General features: G+C 39.5%; 2 protein-coding genes and 1 long non-coding RNA gene across 6 annotated transcripts in view; 2 read left to right on the top strand and 1 right to left on the bottom strand.

Annotated features, from left to right (window-relative positions):
• Positions 1-9,001, top strand: part of jarid2a (jumonji, AT rich interactive domain 2a) — an 89,894-nt gene extending 80,893 nt beyond the window's left edge. For both annotated transcript variants that reach the window (XM_049480718.1, XM_049480717.1), the window contains exons 16-19: positions 196-326; positions 1,773-1,956; positions 4,903-5,010; positions 6,836-9,001. In XM_049480718.1, the coding sequence (XP_049336675.1) occupies positions 196-326; positions 1,773-1,956; positions 4,903-5,010; positions 6,836-7,009 (597 nt within the window). In that variant the 3' untranslated portion in view covers positions 7,010-9,001. The remainder of the gene's footprint in view (positions 1-195; positions 327-1,772; positions 1,957-4,902; positions 5,011-6,835) is intronic.
• LOC125802491 (uncharacterized) overlaps positions 1-21,846 on the top strand; it is a 479,356-nt gene that overhangs the window by 123,773 nt on the left and 333,737 nt on the right. The gene's annotated exons all lie outside the window — the stretch shown is intronic.
• Positions 9,861-21,846, bottom strand: part of dtnbp1a (dystrobrevin binding protein 1a) — a 28,375-nt gene continuing 16,389 nt past the window's right edge. For 2 of the 3 annotated variants that reach the window (XM_049480726.1, XM_049480728.1), the window contains 3 exons: positions 14,866-15,024; positions 11,511-11,651; positions 9,861-10,725 (listed from right to left, as the gene is read on the bottom strand). In XM_049480726.1, coding sequence (XP_049336683.1) covers positions 10,445-10,725; positions 11,511-11,651; positions 14,866-15,024 — 581 coding nt within the window. In that variant the 3' untranslated portion in view covers positions 9,861-10,444. The remainder of the gene's footprint in view (positions 10,726-11,510; positions 11,652-14,865; positions 15,025-21,846) is intronic. The other variant, XM_049480727.1, reaches the window with a different exon arrangement.

The raw sequence follows: 21,846 nt of genomic DNA, 5'->3' as shown, positions 1-21,846 counted from the left end.
CTGTATATAGCTGAAATGACAATAAAAACCACATTGACTTTGACTTTATGAACTAATGCAGCAGCAATGTATGGTCTGTTGGTGGTTCTGCTGAAAACAGTATTGAAACAGAGAGTAGGTTTAGTTTTTCTGCAGGACCGTGTGACCTTATGTTCTGTTCTCTGTTCTGTGTTCTCGGCTATGTTTGCTGTGCAGGACCTGAAGAGGAGACGCATAGAGGAGCCATTCTCTACTGAGAAACTGCTTTGCCAGATTGTGACGTCAGAATCCAAACCAGAGAACAGAAATCTTCTGAATGCAGCTTCCTCTCTTATTGTAGATCTCAGGTGAGTTTAAGCTGATGTCTGTAGGGTCTGTAGGGTTTTGCATTTGGGGGATTTAGGGCTTTATCTGGCGAGAATGGGTAATTGCACAGAGCATGCGGAGGAATCATTTTAAACTGGGCGGGTGTGATGCGGTCTCCTCCTTTCAGAGCGGATGAATCCGATTCCAGGTTATGTTCAGTCAGAGAGAAAGAGAGAGAAAGAGAGCGCTCATTTAGAAACTGCTGAGGGAAATGTCTTCAGACGACATAAGAGAGTAAGAGTTATTATTATTATTATACAGTTGTCGGTTTTGTCAGTGTAAATGAATAAACTACTGAGCTCTGAGTTTCCTCTTCTGAAGTCTCCATTGCTCCACCAGCCGCTCACGTTCAGTAAAACTAAACAAGATCCTCTTTTTTCGAAGCTGTACGTGTGACACAAGTGATTAAAGACACGTGACGTGGCCAAAAGAAGAACTCCAGAGAAAAGCAACCCGACACCCCAGTTTTTAAAATGAATATATTATTAGTCTTAGCAGGGATGATCGTTCCACCAGCACACTGGTACCATTAAACACAATATTTTATCCATATTCTTCTCCACTCAGAAATGCTTCTGCATTCAGTTTAGAAACAAAATAAAACAGACAGACACTTAAGAAAGTTTAGGAGTGCCACCCAAGAGATTTTCTAATGGTGATCCAGTGTGTTAACATGATTTAACCCAACTTCAAATTACACCAAATTTTACACTGAGCATTTAAAGAAACAGTCTGATCATTTGAAGTTTGAAATTATACTGATGCTTTTTAGCTGTTTCAGTGCCAGGTTTACAGTCAGATTTATACAGATACTCTTCAATCATCACTGATTGGTGGAAACTTCACACTAGACCTCGAGCAGTTTGGACTGTGTGTCTCTCCACTCTTCCTCCAGACTCTGATCCCTTGATTTACAAATGAAATGTAAAATTTACTGATGATCAGTGATGGTTTGGAGAGACATGTCATCTGCTGGTGTTGATCCACTGTGTGTTTTTCATCAAATTGTTTTCCCACAAAATCTTACAGCACTTCATGCTTCCCTCTGCTGATAGACTACTTTTTATGGAGATGCGGATTTCATTTTTAAGCAGGACTTGGCACACTGCCCACACTGCCAAAAGTTCCAATTTGGTCGTATATAATATTGTCATTTTTTGAGACACTGATTTTTGGGTTTTCATTGGCTGTAAGCTTCATAACCATTAATGATAAAAGAAATAAACACTTAAAATAGATCACGATGTGTGTAATACATCTATATAATATATGAGTTGTCATATTTTTAACTCAATTACTAAAATAAAGTAATTTTTGGTTTCTATCCTGTTCTCTGCTGATGTTAGAAGTGGTCGTGATTCAGGTTTCAGACGCCCCTCTCTCTCTCTCTCTCTCTCTCTCTCTCTCTCTCTCTTTTTCTCACACAGGGACACAGAGATTAGCCAGCGGCGGGAGCTTTTTAAGTCTGGGCTTCGGCTGTCCGCCCGTTACGGCATTCAGCCCGATAACCATTCCCTCACGGAGAGGAAGAAACCGCAGCGCACGCGGCTGGCCGAGGACACGGCTGACCGGCGGTGCCAGGTGTGCCAGCATCTGTGTTACCTCTCCATGGTGAGTCTGCGTTTACATACTCTTCTCTCTGCAGGGAGTACAGTGCAGTGTAGTGTTTAAAAGGAGGAGTCTCACTGTACACATACAGGAACTGAGTACTGTTTACTCTACACACACCTGACTGTGTATTAAAAAGCAGAACCCATCAACAAACTGGGCAGGGATTTGGCATTCTAGGGTTGGACAATAAAACTGAAACACCTGTCATTTTAGTGTGGGAGGTTTTATTCATGCTAAATTGGAGCAGCCTGGTGGCCAATCTTCATTAATTGCACATTATTGCACCAGTAAGAGCTGTAAGAGTGTGAAGTTTCAATTAGCAGGGTAAGAGCACAGTTCACAGTTTTGCTCAAAATATTGCAATGCACACAACATTATGTGTGACATACCAGAGTTCAAAAGAGGACAAATTGTTGGTGCACGTCTTGCTGGAGCATCTGTGACCAAGACAGCAAGTCTTTGTGATGCATCAAGAGCCACGGTATCCAGGGTAATGTCAGCTCAGCATATCACCAAGAAGGAACAACCACATCCAACAGGATTAACTGTGGACGCTGTAAGAGGAAGCTGTCTGAAAGGGATGTTCGGGTGCTAACCCGGATTGTATCCAAAAAACATAAAACCACGGCTGCTCAAATCACTGCAGAATTCAATGTGCACCTCAACTCTCCTGTTTACACCAGAACTGTCCGTCACCACAATCAAATATTGTGCTCTAAAATCAGGTGTTCCAGTATCATTGTCCAACCCCTGTGTATATATATACACAACAATAAATGAGCCACAGTCTGACAACATTATTTATATGTAAACTGATCATTAAAAATCAATAGTATTTATATTTATTTGTTAGTGTTGTAAAACTAAATATTGCAATACAGTACAATATCAATAATTTGAACAATAATGTTTGGGATAATTTTCAGGTCAGGACAGGGTCAGAATTATACATACCGGATCATAACTTTGGTCAAATTTGTCTTAAGAAGCTTTTTTGACCACTTTTTTGATGAGTGCTGGATAGGGATGCATCGATACCACTTCTTGCCTCCTGATAATGATATCGATGCCAGATTTTCAAGTGTCAGCTGATACTGAGTACCGTTACTGATACTAACTCTCACCTAACTCCTTAATAAGTGCCTATAAATTAGATATTTATAATCAAATTTACAATATCGATGCAACACTATTGTTAGGGTCGTTGTTCTGTTGGAACACGCAGCTGTGTGAAAGTTTGAGGCAGGCAGGAGAGAGTGTGTAAGGTTAAACTGATGAATAGTAAAAAGGCTCTTCATTATTCCTCCCAGTCTGTGCAGTGTACCAGTGTTCAGAATAGCCTCAGGACATGTTGCTACCTTGTTGCTCCTCCAGCAGCTTCCAGTTAACGTCAGGTCTTGGTGGTTTTCGTGTTGATGTTCTTGGCAATCCACACCAGTTTCCTCTCAGCTGAGGGGGACACCTCCCTGTAGCTTCCAGTTGTAATAAAAACTGATGATCCTGGAATCTGCGGATGTTTGGAAATATTCTGATGAGAACTTCCTGACTTTTGTAGATCTACAATCATCCTTCTTAGATCTGCATCTTCTTTTTAGTGCATCTAAAAAAAATACCATAGAAAAACTTTAAAAAGTTACTTTATTTCAGTAATTTAGTTAAAAATTTGAAACTCATATTATACAGATGTATTAAACACACAGAGTGATCTATTTTAAGTCTTTATTTATTTTATTGTTGATGATCATGGCTCACAGCCAATGAAAACCCAAAAATCAGTGTCTCAGAAAATTTAATTATTATATAAGACCAATTGGTACTTTTGGCAGTTGTGGGCAGTGTGCCAAGTCCTGCTGGAAAATGAAATCTGCATGTTTATTAAAAGCATGAAGTGCTAAAAGATTTTGTGGGAAAACAAAACTGCACTGACTTTAGACTTGATAATAAAACACAGTGGATCAACACCAGCAGATGACATGTCTCTCCAAACCATCACTGATCATCAGTAAATTTTACATTTCATTTGTAAATCAAGGGAGCAGAGTCTGGAGGAAGAGTGGAGAGACACACAGTCCAAACTGCTCGAGGTCTAGTGTGAAGTCTCCACCAATCAGTGATGGTTTAGAGAGACATGTCATCTGCTGGTGTTGATCCACTGTGTTTTATTATCAAGTCTAAAGTCAGTGCAGTTTTGTTTTCCCGCAAAATCTTACAGCACTTCATGCTTCTCTCTGCTACTGACAACTTTTACAGAGATGCAGATTTCATTTTCCAGCAGGACTTGGCACACTGCCAAAATTGATTGATCTTTGGGGTTTTTATTGGCTGTAAACCATAATAATCATCACCAACAATAAAATAAATTAAACACTTAAAATAGATCACTCAGAGTTTGTGTAGAAAGATGCTGGAGTTTTCCTTTAAATCTGAGTCACAGAGAGGTCACAGCTTGAGTTTCCTACACTGCCCAATTAAACCCAGATCTGGCAACCATTCGTTTAGCGCGTCCCTGTTCCAGACTGGGACTCTAGACTTGTGAGAATGTCAGATTGGCTTGGTTTTATCTCACATCTTTACTCTTGGCTCCTGCAGTGTGTGTTACGCAATGACTGCAGGCTGGCATGGCGTGTGGAAGTGTGAACAGCATCACAGTCAGAGCAGAAACTGAGGGGTTTCATCCAGGGTTTTATATCTCAGCTACTCGACAGAACAGACTCCAGTAAAGAGAGCCGCATGCCACGTCTGTGTGAAAGGGGATGATATCTCAGTAGAGGATACTACATGACCAAAGAAAAATTAACACACACACATCTTGTTCTGAAATCATTACGTATAATAAAGTATTGAAATTGTTAAATGTGTGATGAACTGTAATGCTACATGTTTGGATGCTTCGGTCCATCCATACTGGCTTTTTATGATCAGATTGTCTTCATCTTCTTTAAACAGGTGGTGCATGAAAGCGATAACGTGGTGTTCTGTCTGGAATGTGCTCTTCGGTATATCCAGAAGCGCAGGTCCCCTCGAGGTCTGAAGATGATGTTTCGTTACACTGAGGTAAAATCCTGCAGCCACTCCTGCGTCATTTTAGTACTTAAGTTCACAGCAGGGAAGTAAAAGCAATACTCCAGTATATACCTTAGACCAGTGGTGTCCAAACTACGGCCCGCCGGCCGCTCCAAAAAAGGAAAACGGCCGGCGGGCCGTAGTTTGGACACCACTGGTCTAAGGTATATCTCAGAGGTATTTTAGAAATAGAATGAAAGTTGGCCCACTGTTAAGCAGGTTTTTATAATGTGAGACTCAAAGTTTGAACGCTAGGTGTCAGAAACAGGCCAAAGATTCTAAAAGCAGAGAGTGCGCAGTTGTAGCGCAGAAAAACGTGCCAAAGAATCTAAAAGTGGAGAGAGTGCGCATTTCTAGCGCAGAAAAACGGGCCAAAGAGTCTAAAAGCGGAGAGAGTGCGCAGTTATAGCGCAGGAAAACGGGCCAAAGAGTCTAAAAGTGGAGAGAGTGCGCATTTCTAGCGCAGAAAAACGGGCCAAAGAGTCTAAAAGCGGAGAGTGTGCACAGTTATAGCGCAGAAAAACAGGCCAAAGAGTCTAAAAGCAGAGAGTGCGCGCAGTTATAGCGCAGGAAAACAGGCCAAAGAGTCTAAAAGCGGAGAGTGTGCGCAGTTATAGCGCAGGAAAACAGGCCAAAGAGTCTAAAAGCAGAGAGTGCGCGCAGTTATAGCGCAGAAAAACAGGCCAAAGAGTCTAAAAGCAGAGAGTGCGCGCAGTTATAGCGCAGAAAAACAGGCCAAAGAGTCTAAAAGCGGAGAGTGAGCGCAGTTCTAGCTCAGAAAAACAGGCCAAAGAGTCTAAAAGCGGAGAGTGAGCGCAGTTCTAGCTCAGAAAATCGGACCAAAGAGTCTAAAAGCGGAGAGAGTGCGCAGTTATAGCGCAGAAAAACAAGCCAAAGAGTCTCCTGAAAGTAATCAGGAAAATGTATTATTTAAAGTGGTATATTTCATTATTTGTTTTATTACAGAGTCTGTGGCCCAGTTTTCAGGATCGCCAACATGGCGAAAGATTTTGGCTTCATTTTCATTGAATGAAGGAGAATGGAGACACGGCGTCCATCTTTTTTTACAGTCTCTGCTCGATACAGATACACCATTATTTTAGTACTTAAGTAGTTACAGTAGTGAAGTAAAAATAACACTCCAGTAGATACAGCAGATACAGTATTTCAGTACTTAAAGGAGAAATTTTAACAGTTTGTCCAAACACCCTTCAGACTGGGTGACTTGAGGCATAATTTGCCCCGATAATTCTCTTTTTCCACCGTTATCTAGTAGCTCAAAATAGCTCCACACCTTCTTGGTAGAATCTGGCAAAAAGCTTATTAAAAACACTGTTTACATCCTATAACGCTAGCTTCAGCTCTGAGTGCCTCCATTACTGAAAATAATATATACATATAAGGGGTGTGCCATATCGTATCGTACACGATAATATCGTCAAATGTTTTAAATATCGTGAACGATATAAAACCCGAAAATATCATGCCACATCACCCATCTCATTTCCCATTATATATCTACTAGAGACAGATTAAATCTGACCAGTATTATTTATTTTACTTTAATCCTGGATATATGGAGAGATTAGAAGTGCCTTATTATTACTATCATGACATTCTGGATCATTGACTTCTGTTACAAATTTGATATATATATATATATAAGGGAAAAAAAAAAAATATATATATATATATATATATATATATATAAGGAAATATAAGGATTTCCTTATATATAAGGAAATATATATATAAGGAAAGAGCTGACCTGTGTGTTGATATTCCTTTACCTTTTTATTGTTTTATTGCTTCACAGGAGCAGCTCAACAGTTTGGTAAACCGGGTTAGCGGTAAAGCATCGGAACGGACCGGAGAGAAGAGGAAAGCGGCCAATCCCAGCACTCCACCAGCAAAACGAAGCCCCAGAAACAGGAGCTCCACCCAGGTCTCCACGTTGCGCTCCGCCTCAAAGAACCCCTCCCGCTCTTGACCAAACCGCCAGGCCCATTCCCTCCTTCCCAGCGCCTCGTTCAGCATCGGCCGTCCAGCGGCGCCCCCTCGTGTGGAATGTTGCTACTACAACACGGTGAAGAGTCGGAGCGTCGGAGCCGGAGCGTCAGAGCCGGAGCGTCAGAGCCGGAGCGTAGACACGCGGCTGTTACGTGGCACTTTGTGTTAGATATGAATAGTTACTAGCCGGAGTTAGTGCAAGGAACTGAATGTATGGGACATAAAACACTCAACACACAAATACATACATAAACTTACATACATACATCTAAACACACACACACAGAGAAATGTTACACCGTACTTAAGTAAGTAGCTATCCTGTAAGAACACGGTCGCTAGGGACGTCAGATATAGAAGGGAGATTGGGGAGCCCGTTCACGCACCGAAACTCTTTTTTGCACTAGTACTGAGATTGTTTTTTCGTTTTTTTGTTTGTTTTTTGTTTTGTTTTTTTTAAGAGTATTTTTTTCCGAGTTGTTCCAGCGTTCAATCAAATATAAATATACATATACATAGATATGAATATATCCTATACTGTACCTATCGTTTGTGTTTAACTTGGTGCTGTAGTGTCACATCTTCCGTCGGCCCTTCCGTCAGGCTTTTTTCTCTTGGGCTCACTCATGTTGGATAGGTTTATATATATATAAATATATAAACAGATATGTGTATGATTATGCCCCCTTTTAAGATGAATAGATCTTAGCAGCTTAAAATACCAATAGATTATATTATATAAAACCACAAACTCCTAAACCACCTCCTACCCCTCCCCTCCCCGCCCCTTGTTTATGAATAATTATGAATGATATGAAGGAGCATGGTCATGTTTAATATATATTGATTGATATTGATATATAGTGCACACTACCTGCTGGGCAATCTGAAGGCCTTCAGGGGCCGATGTGATGAGAACTGGCCACTCATTTTAAAGCACATTTCGAGGCCTTTTTTCTTCCCCAATAATAATAAAACTAAAGTGATTAAAAATGATAATAATGTTAATACTAATGATGATGGTGATGATAAAGATGCCCAGAGCAATATTTTCTGAAATTGAGTAGAAATATATTAAACAAATTGTGAAGAAGCACTTTGCCATAAATTCCTATTCCTCCAGGCCAAGCTTTTGTGATTGGTCCACAGTGTTAATCGCCTTTAACACATAGAATATGCTCTTTAAAATCCCCAGAATATTCTTTTCTTTATATAGAATATTTATTATTATTACTACATAACAAAAAGTCTATCACAAATGTTCCCAAATATGTTTATATAACAATAAATAATACGAATTCTCCCTTCACTCTTAAAGCTGAGCCTTTCGAGAGAGAGAGAAAGAGAGGGGCCCACAAGGGTTGGATGAGAAACGCCTTACTCCCCCACCTTATTGGTTTCTTCGTCTGTTCAAAGTTAGATGTTCACAGGGTTGCTGTTGTAACATATTGAAACAAACAAGCGAATAAAAAAAATAAGTGCTGCTTAATCACTGAAGAAGTACGTTAATAGTGGTGATCCCTAGTTTTTTAGCTTTACTTTTTTATTCAAAGGGAAAAAAAAAACAAAAACGAACAAACAAATCTTTTACCTGAAACGTCAACCATGTCGTAGCTAGCCATAACTCACTGTAATAAAGTCCTTTAGTCCAACATGGTAGTCGCCCTCTTCCAAAAAAAAAAAAAAAGAATAAAAGAAAAAAAGACTGGTGTTTTAAGCATAGTAAAAAAAAATCAAGTGTTTCCAAAAACAAAATGTGGTTGTAAACTTTTTTATGGCCTTCACTTTTTTCCCGGCCCTCACCGTTTTCTACCGTAAACCTCCTGCTTGGCTTGCTTTTTATTTATAAGCGCTGTTTCTCAGTCCTCTCAATCTAGTGGAGTTGTTTTGTTTTTGGTTATTGGCTTTTTTACTTTTCCGGTTTGTATAATTTTGTTGTAATAAACAAATCGCTGTCCGATCCTTCCCAACACGCCTCTCGTGTCATTCTGACTGTGTTCAATAATACACCGACATGACAAAAGTCACGGGAGTCATAGCAGTGTGTACGCCCTTGGGAACGCCCACACCTGAATAAGCTGTGAGGTTGTATCTTGTAATTGATGTATGTTTATGGTAAGTTGGAACAGTAGAGGGGATGGATATTCAATTTCTGATGTTTTTTTCTGAAGTGCAGGTATTTAACTAATTCCTGGTAAATACAGTGCCATGTATAGGCGCTTTTCCACCGGCATGGTGCTGGTGCTGGCGCCAGGTTCCCGAATGGTTCTTTGCGTTTCCAACTCATAATCTCAGATTCTGGGCCAGAAAAGCTGGTTCCATTCTGGCCCCACAATCTTGCTGGTCTGGAACCATTGAACCTGTGGCGCGAGCGGCCAAAGGGCGGGGCGTTGAAGCGTCTCCAGGACAAAGTTGTTTACAAACCTCACCTCCATTCAGAGCTAAGAGCAGCAGAAGCAGCTGAATTAATGAAAATGGATCAACAGTGCTTCACCGAGGACAGCAGCACAAGTTTCAAGAGGAGCTTGGGTTCCGCCATGTTGTTTAAATTTTTTTTTTTTTTTGAGCATTACAGTTTTGTTTACTTAGCTTAGATTTACCTAACTTACTTACCCCCATTACCAGCCAGCGGCGAGACCTGCTAAATTAGAAGGAAAACATGGAGACACCCCTTTCCTTACTAGTTTCACATAATCTGGTGCGTCTTATAGTGCAAAAAAATATATACGGTTCATTCAAATGAGTTAGCCAAGTTAGCACTGTGCCACCAGTGGAACATGCCAGCATTACAGCTGACTGGATGCAAACCCTCTGAAGTCAAACACTGATGATTTAAAATATGTACAGCTATTTTATTCAACAGCAGGAAACTAACAAAGAAAAACGACAAGGAGATCAAAGCTCCTTTCCACGTCTCCAGTGGATCCACCTTCAGTCAAATTAGGAGCAACTGAAATAAGCGTACGCTTCATATAGCCGGATTTTTTCCATCATGCAATACATCTGCAAACGATAGCTCTTCACAACCTTGTTGTGTGTAGAAACATGGTGAGTTTATAGGAAAATCTCTATAACTTGTGATATATTTATATATATCTGATGCTGCAATTAGGACAGTCATACAATGTACAGCATTACTTAAGCGAAATCACAGTGCTGAGAAAAACAGTCTGAAAGCGTCGATCTCCGTACGGTCCGGATGTCAGTTCTCAAAGCTCCTTTTCAGTTTCAGACGGATACAGGTTTTAGTTTGTACAGAAGCTCCGGAGCGATCGTAACACAGCGCTGCTGAGCAGCTCCTGTTTTCTGACGGAGCATCAGCAGGGCCGAGTCCAGTTCATGAGCATGCATACGTTCATGTCCATGAAACCGACCCGATTGATTGATTGATTGATTTAGTGTTCGTGGACAGACACTAGGGCGTCTGCGTGTCGCTGTCGTCTGAGTGTTTGAGCCTCTCCTCAGCCTCAGGGAGGCCGGCGAGGGTCATGTCAGCCTGTACCTCCTCCTCGTCAGACTGCACCACCGGCGAGTCTCCCTGTCCGCTCTCCTCGCTGGCGTCCTCCTCCTCGTCCGGCCCTTCGGTCACTCCGCTGAAGGTGTCCGTGCAGGAGGAGGACAGGGACGAGACGGTCTGACGCTTCTCTGCGTGCTCGGGTACCTTCAGGCTGATCTCGGCTGCAGCTGACCCTTCCTCTGAAACCACAAACATTCATGTTAGTGTTAGACCCAAATCAGATTTCTCTTTGTACCCTTTTGTACCCTCCTAGAAGAGAGTTAGAAGGGGGAAGAGAGAAAATACAGATATATAAATATAACAGCAGTGGAGCGCTAAAGTTCAGCAACCTAACTGCAGCTCGTTAACTAGTTACTAGTTATTTAGTTTAAAATACTTTCATTTTCCCACTAAGGCTTGGTGCAGCAGTATTAGCATTAGCCGCTAACCACAGCACTAGCTATTTCAACATTCTAAGGTGAGTATATCAGGCTGTAGTGTGTTAACTGTGTAAAAACAAACTACATGGGCTGAACCGCTAGTTGATAGTGCCCTGGGTTACTGAAACACTCAGGGTTTCTCAGTGTAGCGCTGTCAGGCAGTGTTTACTAGCACTAAGCGCTGCTGCTAACCGCGGTTAGCGCTGTTGCTAACTGTTTACTTAGGCGTTTCTTCCATCTTCCACATTAGAAATGAAACATGGCGACACCTGTGTTCTTTACTATTGTCGCTTAGAACGCGCCTTATAATGTGGTCCACCTTATAGTCTGAAAAATACAGTAGGGGCAGGTGGTGCAGTAATTAATTATTATTGTCCTTTCATTCCATATATTATGTGAAATAAAACAAACAAAAAAAAAAAACGGTCAATAAAATGCTTGAAACTCTTAAAATGTATTTTACAGTACATTCGACTACAGAAAGATTCTATTAGATTCTACAACTGAGCATCTCTCCATCACTGAGACTGATGAGGGTGGTGTACCTGTAGTTGGGGAGACAGCATTATCTTCTCCACCAGAGTTGAGGAAGACATCCAGAGCCTCGTGATCAGAAACGTCAGTGAGGTCCATCTGCTCCAGCATGTCTACATTCACCTCCATAGAGGACATGCTGCCTATTGGACCTGCCCAGGAATAAAACACAAAGAACATTTCCTTAAGCCTTTATCAGTCACCTGCTGATCCAGGTTCTCCAGAACCCCATTTTTACAGAGAGGTAATGAGGATGAAGTAGAACAGAATAAGTGAACAGAGATGCATTCACTAATGCACAAGTGGACAAACATTTGTACTGAGTTTACTGTTAATATGTATTATTGAGGGGGACTAATGGCGGAACACAGGTATGGATATGCAAACAAACACTTTCAATTATGTGTTTTTCTGAAATATACAACTTACTGTTTCCTTCCTCCACATACCCAATTCATTTCATACATTCACAGTTATTGTGTCATGTGTCATTTCTCAATAGCAAGCATTATTTTTCTTAGGTATTTACCTGGGCATTGAAATGATCTTTAAAATGAGCTGGAATTGAATTAAAGCACTTTAACACCATTTACCTTATTTTTTGCACAGTAAGTCGCACTTAAAATCCTATTTTTTTTTCTCAAAAATCGCCAATGAACCTTATAATCCAGTGCGTCTTATGTATGAATTCTATCAGTCAGGTATTAAGGAGCAGTAAAGACACTCCTCTGAGGTACAGCGTTACACAGGAGTTTCAGTGAAGCAGTATTAGCATTAGCCACTAACCGCGCTAAGCACTAGCTATTTTGTCATTTAGAGGTGAGTCTTATTGGCCTGCAGCATGCTGCTAACCCTGGCTAGCAATGCTGGAGCATTAGTATTAGCATTAGCCGCTAATCACAGCGCTAGCTCTTTCGTCATTCAGAAGTGAGTATATTGGACTGTAGCTTGCGCGTTTGCCATGTTGAAATGAGCTACATGGAATAAAACCGCTAGCTGATAGCGCCCTGGCTTTCCAGAACACTCAGGGTTCCTCAGTGTAGCACTGTCGGGCGCCTAGGGGAAAATCTGGAAATCTAAGCTTACTGTAAATAAACTGAAGCGATTTACTCACCCAAAAAAACAGTTTTGAGGAGATAAATCTGTGTAGATTAACATCCAGCACTCATTTGACTTTAAAATATTAATATTTTTAAAAAAAAATATATATAAACAGTTTGTTTACTTAGCTTAGCTTTACAGGGCAAATTGTGAGACCTGCTGAATTAGAAACTAATTCTGGGAAAGGAAGGAAAGGGAAGGAAAACATGGCAACACCCTTGTTCCTTACTAGTGTTGCATAATGCACTTTATAATCCAGTGCGCTTCATAGTGTGATAAATACAGTAGACTTTTTTTTATAAGAGAAATCTGTGTAGATTAACATCCAGCGCTCATTTGACTTTAAAATAAATTTAATTTTTTAAGAACTTTTAAGAATTTTCGTTTACTTAGCTTAGCTTAGCTTTACAGGGCGAGTTGCGAGATCCAGCTGAATTAGAAGAAAATGGGAAGGAAAACATGGCAACACCCCTGTTCCTTACAAGTGTCGCATAATGCACCTTATATTCTGGTGCGCCTTATAGTCCAAAAAATATGGTAGATAACTATATATTTATATTGGTGTTGTGTACTGTGATGCACAGAGATGTGTTTTTTTTTTATCTATATTGTCCATGTTTATTCTCTACACACAGCACACACACACACCTAAACACCACAGCCTCAATAACACACACACGCATTAAAGCACTAATAACACAGGAGGAGTACCTCATCCAGCAGCAGCAGCAGCAGAGCGGCAGCAGTAAGAGAAGCAGAACAGGAAGAGGAGAGAGAGTGAGTTTAGTCTGCCTCCTAATCTCCTAATGGAGCGCCATTAGTTCCCACTTAACACAGCATTAACACACGTAAATATTTAACACACATTTAACAGATCTCTCTATTTATTAATATTTATTAAGGGCACTGGCCTTTACGCAATAGTTTGGGTGATGTTTATGCACAAACCTGGAATGATCATTTTCTACAGTCCATCAGAACAGACACAGATGTGGTTAAATTGTAGTGGATAAGGAGAACTGAGTATCTGTGTTATATTACTATACAGTATTACATACAAAAAAAAAAACAACACACTTACTGTTAAGAGAAAAGGTTTAAAATAATACATTTAGGTGCTTAAAGTCTATGCACAGATGCTATACCACTTAAATTCAGATTTTCTTGTAATACATACTGATTAATCAATTATTTTTTCTTTTTATTCACGAATACATTGAGGATCTCTTATTTTCAATGCATGCAACTTAAAGATACTTAAAAAAATGAATTAAAATGAAATAAATCAAGTATTTAAGTTTTAGTTGAGCTAAAATAAGGAATGTCAGAAAAAAACAATAAAAATTTAAAGATAAACGCATTATAAAAGCAAATAAATATATAATAAAATAAATCAGAATAAAAGGGTAAGAGGACATGCTAAAATTTTAATGTTAAATAAATATTAGAATAATAAACGATAATACAAGACTAAAAAATTAAGTAGCTAAAAATAAATGATACAAATAAAAATAGAATAAATAAAAGGATGAAAAAACATATTAGAATACGAAATTAACATATTAGAAATTAAAAATTCGGAATTAAAAGTTTTAAACGATTTAGTGACTCCAGCAAGTTAAGTGTGATAAACATTATTAAATAATATATACATTATTTATTCTAAATTCATTGGAATATTCGTGAGTGCTAACACAGCAACAACCTAAGAATACATTCTTAGGTTCTGCACACCTCTGTGTGGTTTTGCATGTTGACTATAATTATACATAAATGTTTAAATCATTTGAATTTAAGTAGATTATTGGGTGCATTCTTCAGTTCTAATATCTAAAAATAGATTTTTTCTGCACTTGTAACATGCACAAGTTTTTAGCTCGTCTCATGAAAAGAAGAAAAGCAGAGAAGAGGAACGAAGCAACATGTTTACATGTTTATTTTGGTCTGTAAAAGCTGTAGCTGTGATCACACATCTGACTTCACAGGAAGTGCCTCAAAATGTGACAAATAATCCAGCATTCAATCAGTCAGTCAGTCAGTCAGTCACTACTAACAGTCCTGTTACTGTAAACTAACTGCATTTTAATCAAACGAGGTTTAAAGCAAATTACTTTGTACCTTGTTAGTCTAAACTCTGCTGTTTCCACAAATCTATCTTATTTTAAACTAATATTAAAGCATTAATGTGCAGATAAACACTGTAACAGTACAACCAGAGACCAGAGCTCAGCAGAAACACTGTCTGTATCCATGCAAACCTCTCACCTCTCCTGTCTCCTGTGATCTGCAGGTACCCTGTGGAGAGATATTGCTCCATGTCTTGCTGGAATGCCTCCTCGAAGTACTTCTGCCGTTCTTTCAGCTTCGCCTGCTGCGCATGCTCCACCTCCAGCACCTTCTGGGCATGCTCAGTGTCCAGCTCCGCTAGAATAGGGAACAGACGGAGGTAGAGAGAGAGAGAGAGAAAGAGAGATACGTCTCAGCTCTACATCATCACAGAAATCAGCTTAATCAACAGACTAATCACAACTCTTCTTAAATAATTACAACATATAACCCTGTTATTAATATCTTATTCATTCAAGTAAGATATGTTAATGTATATATATATATATATATATATATATATATATATATATATTTGTATATGTATTGTTATGTATTTATTTTTATTTTTTTACCATTGTATATAAACTTCTTGTTTCATTGCTTTGACAAAAGTTGTTAATTGCAATTCATGCCAATAAAGCTTTTTTAAATTGAAGAAAAAAACAAAAATAGAGAGAGAGAGAGAGAGAGAGAGAGAGAGAGAAAGCAAAAATTAGTTGATACTCTGGGGGGGAAACTAAGTGATTTACTGATCTGCTTCTACTGAAAAGCCAACACACCCACACAGCCCTGTGCAACACACTGTAATCAGCAATCAAACCAAATTAAAAAATCTATTTACCAAACTGCTTGGTTTAGCTGCTGACTTCACTGCTGTTCTTTTCTTATCCACTGTAAGGATTTTTTGGATAACTAAGTATTTGTCCGCAGATTTCAGTTTTTTTAAGCCACAATTCCCTTCTTTCTACGGTTAACTAACACATGAATTTTAGTGTGCATTTAAACGATCCTTTAATCTACAGTATTACTATATTTAAACTGGGCTATAGTTACTGATCTTGAAGCTTTTTTTTTTTCACCTCGTATCCAAAGTTTCATGGAGCTTTATGACTTGTGCTGAATAAATGATTCCGCATCCAGGACTGATTCTGGGCTCATCTGGAGGTTGACAGGAACTTTTTCCAAGTTTTAGATCAATTGTGTAATTCCTTTTATCTCTATTTCTGAGTGAATAATTGCTGTTTGCTGTTGTTTTTCTATTTTTAAGCACATAAAAACACTCAAATAGCAAGGAACAGCTGCAGGAGCTTCTCAGACAAATAAAGCTGTTCTCATTTCTATCTAAGCAGGACAGAGCGAGACGAATGTTTGACTCCACAGAGCTGAGCTACCATTAGCTAACTTGAAGCTAACTTTAGTGTGTTAGCTTGCTATGCTAACTGGCTAGCATTAGCTAGCGAGCTGTGCAAGTATGCTTCTGTGGCGCCCAGCACTAAGCTGTCCCAAAGTTTGTCTGGCATCTATGTGGTGGTATTGGCTGATCAATTGGCTGATCAAACCCAAAATTAGCCCCAAAATCACTGATATCAGAACTAATTAGTCATGCAGTGGAAAAGCAGCCATTGATTTAGGTCATATATACAGGCTGCAAATTTCTAGTAGTGTACAGCTGCTTTAATAGCCATGTAGCTCCATTTCCAAGCTAAATAATCAAATTTCCTAAACGTGGAAGACTGACTACATTTGGAGAGCTCCAGTTAACAAATAAATGAGTTTAGTCTGCATTAAAACGATCCTTCAATCTATAGTATTATCATAATTCAACAGGGCTATAGTTACTGATCTTGAAGCTTTTTTGCACCTTGTATCTAGACTTGTGCTGAATTAATGATTCTGTACCTAGGACTGATTTTGGGCTCGTCTGGGGCTGTGGATCGATTGCGTAATTCCATTTGTTTTTGAATAATTACTGATTGCCGTTATTTTTCTATTTTACTTGTGAAAACCATCATATTGCAAGAAACAGCAGCAGGAGCTCCTCAGATAAAGATAAACGCTGTTCTCATTTCTCTCCAGGTAGAACAGAGTGAGTCGAGTGTTTGACTTCACCACAGTGTATAGCTGCTATATTTATTAGCCATATAGCTTCATTTCCAAGCTAAAGAATCAAACTTCAGGTCACAAACATGGAAGATGGACTACATTTAGGGAACTGTGGTAAATTAAGACTGCTGCCTGAACGCAGCACGTCCCTCTCTGCACGCGTCAGCTAGTCTGTCAATTTTTCCCATCTCCTCGCAATCACTAAACGCAACGCCAACCCTGCTGTCACACTCATTGTCCTGAGTGTTCCTGTCTTTCTCCCACGCTGTCTGCCCATCTGCTTCCCTGCACGGCCTGCAGCTCGCAGGCAGCAGTAGAAACCGTGTGTGGAAGAGAGAGCACGCCGCGTCACACATATCGCTTCATACCCCACGGTGCGGTGAAGCCAGTTCCTCCAGCAGAACGCCGCAGCGCCGATGTGTAAATGAGGGAGCGTCTGCGTGAGCGTGAGAGCGATACGCGGTACACACGCCGCTTCTTTATCTGCTTTATCTCTGACAGGAAGAGCAGCCACTTCACTTAACAGCAGGAAGCGTGGCTGGGTTACTAAAGTGGCTTCGTCTCTATGCTGAGCGCGTGTACTCGATGCGGCGGCTGCTATAAATGAAGCTGCAGAAATGTGCCACAAGCTGCATTTAAACTGTGCAATGAAAGAGCGCTCTGACGACTCACACAAAACTGTAAGAAATAAGATAGAACTACATTGCAATGTTATTCAATTCCACCGTTAGTTAAGTATTGCCATTCACTACTCTGTAGGTAGAAGTATAGATGCTAGGGTTTAAAATACTTCTGTAGAAGTTCTATAAAAGTATAAACTAAAGCTTTTTACTCTTTAAGTAAAAGTGTTTAAAAAGTACTGGTTTCAAAACTACTTAAAGCAGTGGTGTCCAAACTACGGCCCGCAGGCCATTTGCGGCCCATTTCCTTCTTAGGAGCGGCCCGCGAGGTATTTTAGAAATAGAATGGAAGTTGGCCCGCTGTTAAGCAAGTTTTTATAATGTGAGATTCAAAGTTTGAACTCTAGGTGTCAGAAACGGGCCAAACAGTCTATAAGCGGAGAGGGTGTGCATTTCTAGCACAGAAAAACGGGCCAAAGAGCCTAAAAGCGGAGAGAGTGCGCATTTCTAGCGCAGAAAAACGGGCCAAAGAGTCTAAAAGCGGAGAGAGTGCGCATTTCTAGCACAGAAAAACAGGCCAAAGAGTCTAAAAGTGGAGAGAGTGCGCATTTCTAGCGCAGAAAAACGAGGCAAAAGAGTCTAAAAGCGGAGAGAGTACACATTTCTAGCGCAGAAAAACGAGGCAAAAGAGTCTAAAAGCGGAGAGAGTACACATTTCTAGCGCAGAAAAACGGGACAAAGAGTCTAAAAGCGGAGAGGGTGCGCATTTCTAGCGCAGAAAAACGGGACAAAGAGTCTAAAAGCGGAGAGGGTACGCATTTCTAGCGCAGAAAAACGGGGCAAAAGAGTCTAAAAGTTGCCATAATTAAGAAGTTTTATATTAAGAGACATCATGAAATTAAACATCAATTTGAAAAATCTTAGTTTACACAACACTGTCAAAGATAAAGATAGTAAGTCAAGTAAAATGGTGTGTAAATGAAATAATCAGGAAAAAAGTATTATGTAAAGTGGTTTATTTCATTATTTGTTTTATTACAGAGTCTGTGGCCTGTGACTTCAAATATATTTCTCCTTCTGGCCCCTAACAAAAAAAGTAAAAAAGTAAAAGTAATATAAGAAGAAAAAAAGAATTACGCCATTAAGGCAAAAGCTAAGCTTCCCCCTCTCCCCAAAACACAATTTTCTAAAAGCCGTAATGACTATAATGTTATATTATTAAAATGTTAATGTTGATAATATAATTTGGGATTTTGCACTAGACAGTGCCCTAGTGTTTCAGCTGCATATATGCCGATATATTGTTAATTAATGTATTTTGGTAGAATGTAAATATATTAAAGTTAAAGCTTTAGTTGAACGTTTGTAAAACTGGATGGAGTTCTCTTGAGTCTCTACACGGATAATCTTCATACTAGACTACATGTCTGCTATGTTCTTGCTGGAGTGTGTGTGTGTGTGACAGGAAGTCTGAATGGTATATGATTATACTTCTCTACATCCAATCACAATCAGATTCTGACATCTGGATGGAGAGATTTATCTGGATAGGGTATTTTTTATTGAAGGATGAGAAGTCGGAATGAAAACGAGCTGAAATTAAATAGGATTACTAGCAGTACTGGAGCAGCATTAGCATTAGCCTCTAACCACAGCGCTAGCTCTTTTGCTGTTTAGAGGTGAGTATTATTTATCGGTCTGTACCCTGCTGCTAACCCTGGATAGAACTGCTGGAGCAGCATTAGCATTAGCAGCTAACCACAGCGCTTCCTCTTTCGCTGTTTAGAGGTGATTATATCAGAATGTAGTCTGCGTTTTTACCGTATTAAAACAAGCTACATGGGATGAACCACAAGCTGATATTGCCTTGGCTTACCAGAACACTCCGGGTTCCTCAGTGTAGAGGTTAGCCGCTAATGCTAATGCTCCAGCTTTAGTGGAAATCTGGAAATCTAAGCTTACTGTAAATAAACAGTTTACGGAGAGAAATCAGTGTAGATTTACAACCAGCACTCATCTAAAATGTTTTTTTTTTTTTTTAAGAATGACAGTTTTGTTTAATTAGCTTATCTCAGCTTTACAGGTGGCGAGACCTTCTAAATTTAGAAGTAAAACATGGAAACACCCCTGTTCCTACTACTAGGTACTAGTTACTAGTGTCTCATAAAATGCGCCTTATAATACAGTGAGCCTTATGTATGAAAAATACGGTACTTCTACTGACCTCCTATTTATTCTACATGCATACTTCAGATTAAAATGTCACATATAGCTTTAATGTCATGTGTCAGGTTATATTTGAGGGTGTTAACATAAATGCTTACTGAATCATACAGAAATCATGGTCCTTTCCTTTACACACACACACACACACACACACACATATATGTATATGTTGTGCATATATACATCTCTGTATCAGGTGACCGTGAGTAATTGGACTATTGGCTGCTTCACTGCATCCTGGATGCAGTACTTTATGCACAATTGAGAAAACAAATAGTCTAGTTCATGCTAAAGCTGGATTTTACTCATCTTCAGTTTTTGCTGATATTCTATTCTTCTATTCTTTTCCTATTCTGTAAATATTCTCAAAAATAAAGCAGCACTTGTGCAGTTTAACCTCAAAGTGTTTCAGTTCAGCTAAACCCACAATAACACCTACCGTGTCACAGTCCATTTACTCACAGACTGCACTGTAAATTAAAACCAATTAGAGACATGCTGCACACATGCTTGTACTCTCACTTGCACATTCCTTCTTTTCACCACATTCTCCTCTGCTCCGCCTCTAGAGGCTAATGATGAATGGCGGCATGGTAAGACCCTCAGGCACGAACCTCGCATTCATCACATATTCTGAATGTATCACACGAGAAGGAGAAATGCACATGACCACAGTGACGCCTGGCCAGTCCAGTGTAGTCCAGTCTTCAGAAAAACAGAACAATCTTGTTACTCCTATTTCATTTCAGCTTGTTTTTATTTTGACTTTTCTTATCGTTAATAAAACCCCTATCCAGATAAATCTCTCCATCCAGAGAGAGTGAATCTGATTGTGATTGGATGTAGAGAAGTATAAGTATATACCATTCTGACTCCCTATTGGTTTTATACTGTGATCCACTACACCTGCCCCCCCCCACACACACTCCAGCAAGAGCATAGCAGACGTATGTAGTCTAGTATGAAGACGATCCGTGCAGACACTCAAGAGAAATCCAGTCTTACAAAAGTCCAACTAATCTTCTTTAATATATTAACATTCTAATAAAATACATTCATTTACAATATATCAGCATATATGCAGCTGAATCACTAGGGAACCGAGGCCTAAGCCTTTGGTTAGTTAGTTTTATTTATTTATTCATTTTATTTATTTAGCTAAGCTTTACTTAACTTAACCTACCCCCCACCACCATTGTGACACCCCTGTTCCTTACTAGTGTCTCATATTTCGCTTTGTAATCTGGTGTGCCTTATATATACACAAATTAATGAAAAAAATTTATATCATTGATAGTGTGCCTTATAATATGGTGTGCCTTATAGTCCGTAAAACACAATAATCCCCTGTCATGTTCATGAACTACATTATTAGGGATACGAACAAAGAAAGGTAGGAATCAAAAGTTCACAAAGCAGAAACTGCAAACCTTGGACCCTCTTGTCTATGATTGGTTGTCTATGATGAATTTGTTCAGCCAATGAGTGTAGAATGTTGCTTCAAAGCGTCAAAAGCGGCTACAAATTGCATCCTTTCATAGGAAGTGAAGGGGTAGAACTCCCCTAAAATATGGAAAACTGGTTTAGCACAGCAGCCAGAATGATTTTATAGCAAATTAAATAATATGTTTTTTTCTCTCAATGGTATGGTAATTTACCCGTGATTTTCCATTGTTTTATTCTCAAGCATAGTGTTTTATAATTGGAAATAACTGTCTAACAGCATTGAAAAGATGCTGAATGAACAGTCTTGCCTATAAGGACTTTGTTTTGGTAAACTACAGGGATTTGACATCACGGTTTGGTACTGTAGTATTGATCCTGTACTCAGGTCTTCAATCTGTACTTTCAAAAAATGGACTACACCAATTTTTTTAACCCAAACTGATTTTTTTAAAAACAGAAAATGCTTTTTTCCTTCAGCAGCATTCTTCTGCATGGCTATACCCTACTCTACTCCAGTGCTGTGGGCATATACCATCCTCTGGCTGCTAATCAGTGGAAGGGCAACAGAGAGAACGGCAACAGCAGAGGCAAAGCCCACGGGCCAACTGGGTTAATGGCTCTTCCTAATGAAGTTACCTTCCGTCACACAGCGGCTCTAACTGCTAATGCGTTCATATCAGCTCCAGTATGATGATAGAAACCAGTCTTTTCTCTGGGTATTTGTATAAAAGCTATATTGAGA

Source organism: Astyanax mexicanus, chromosome 6 (genome assembly GCF_023375975.1).
Source record: "Astyanax mexicanus isolate ESR-SI-001 chromosome 6, AstMex3_surface, whole genome shotgun sequence".
Taxonomy (NCBI): domain Eukaryota; kingdom Metazoa; phylum Chordata; class Actinopteri; order Characiformes; family Acestrorhamphidae; genus Astyanax; species Astyanax mexicanus.
Note: the sequence above shows the minus strand (reverse complement) of the source record. Positions and strands in the feature narration are given on the sequence as shown.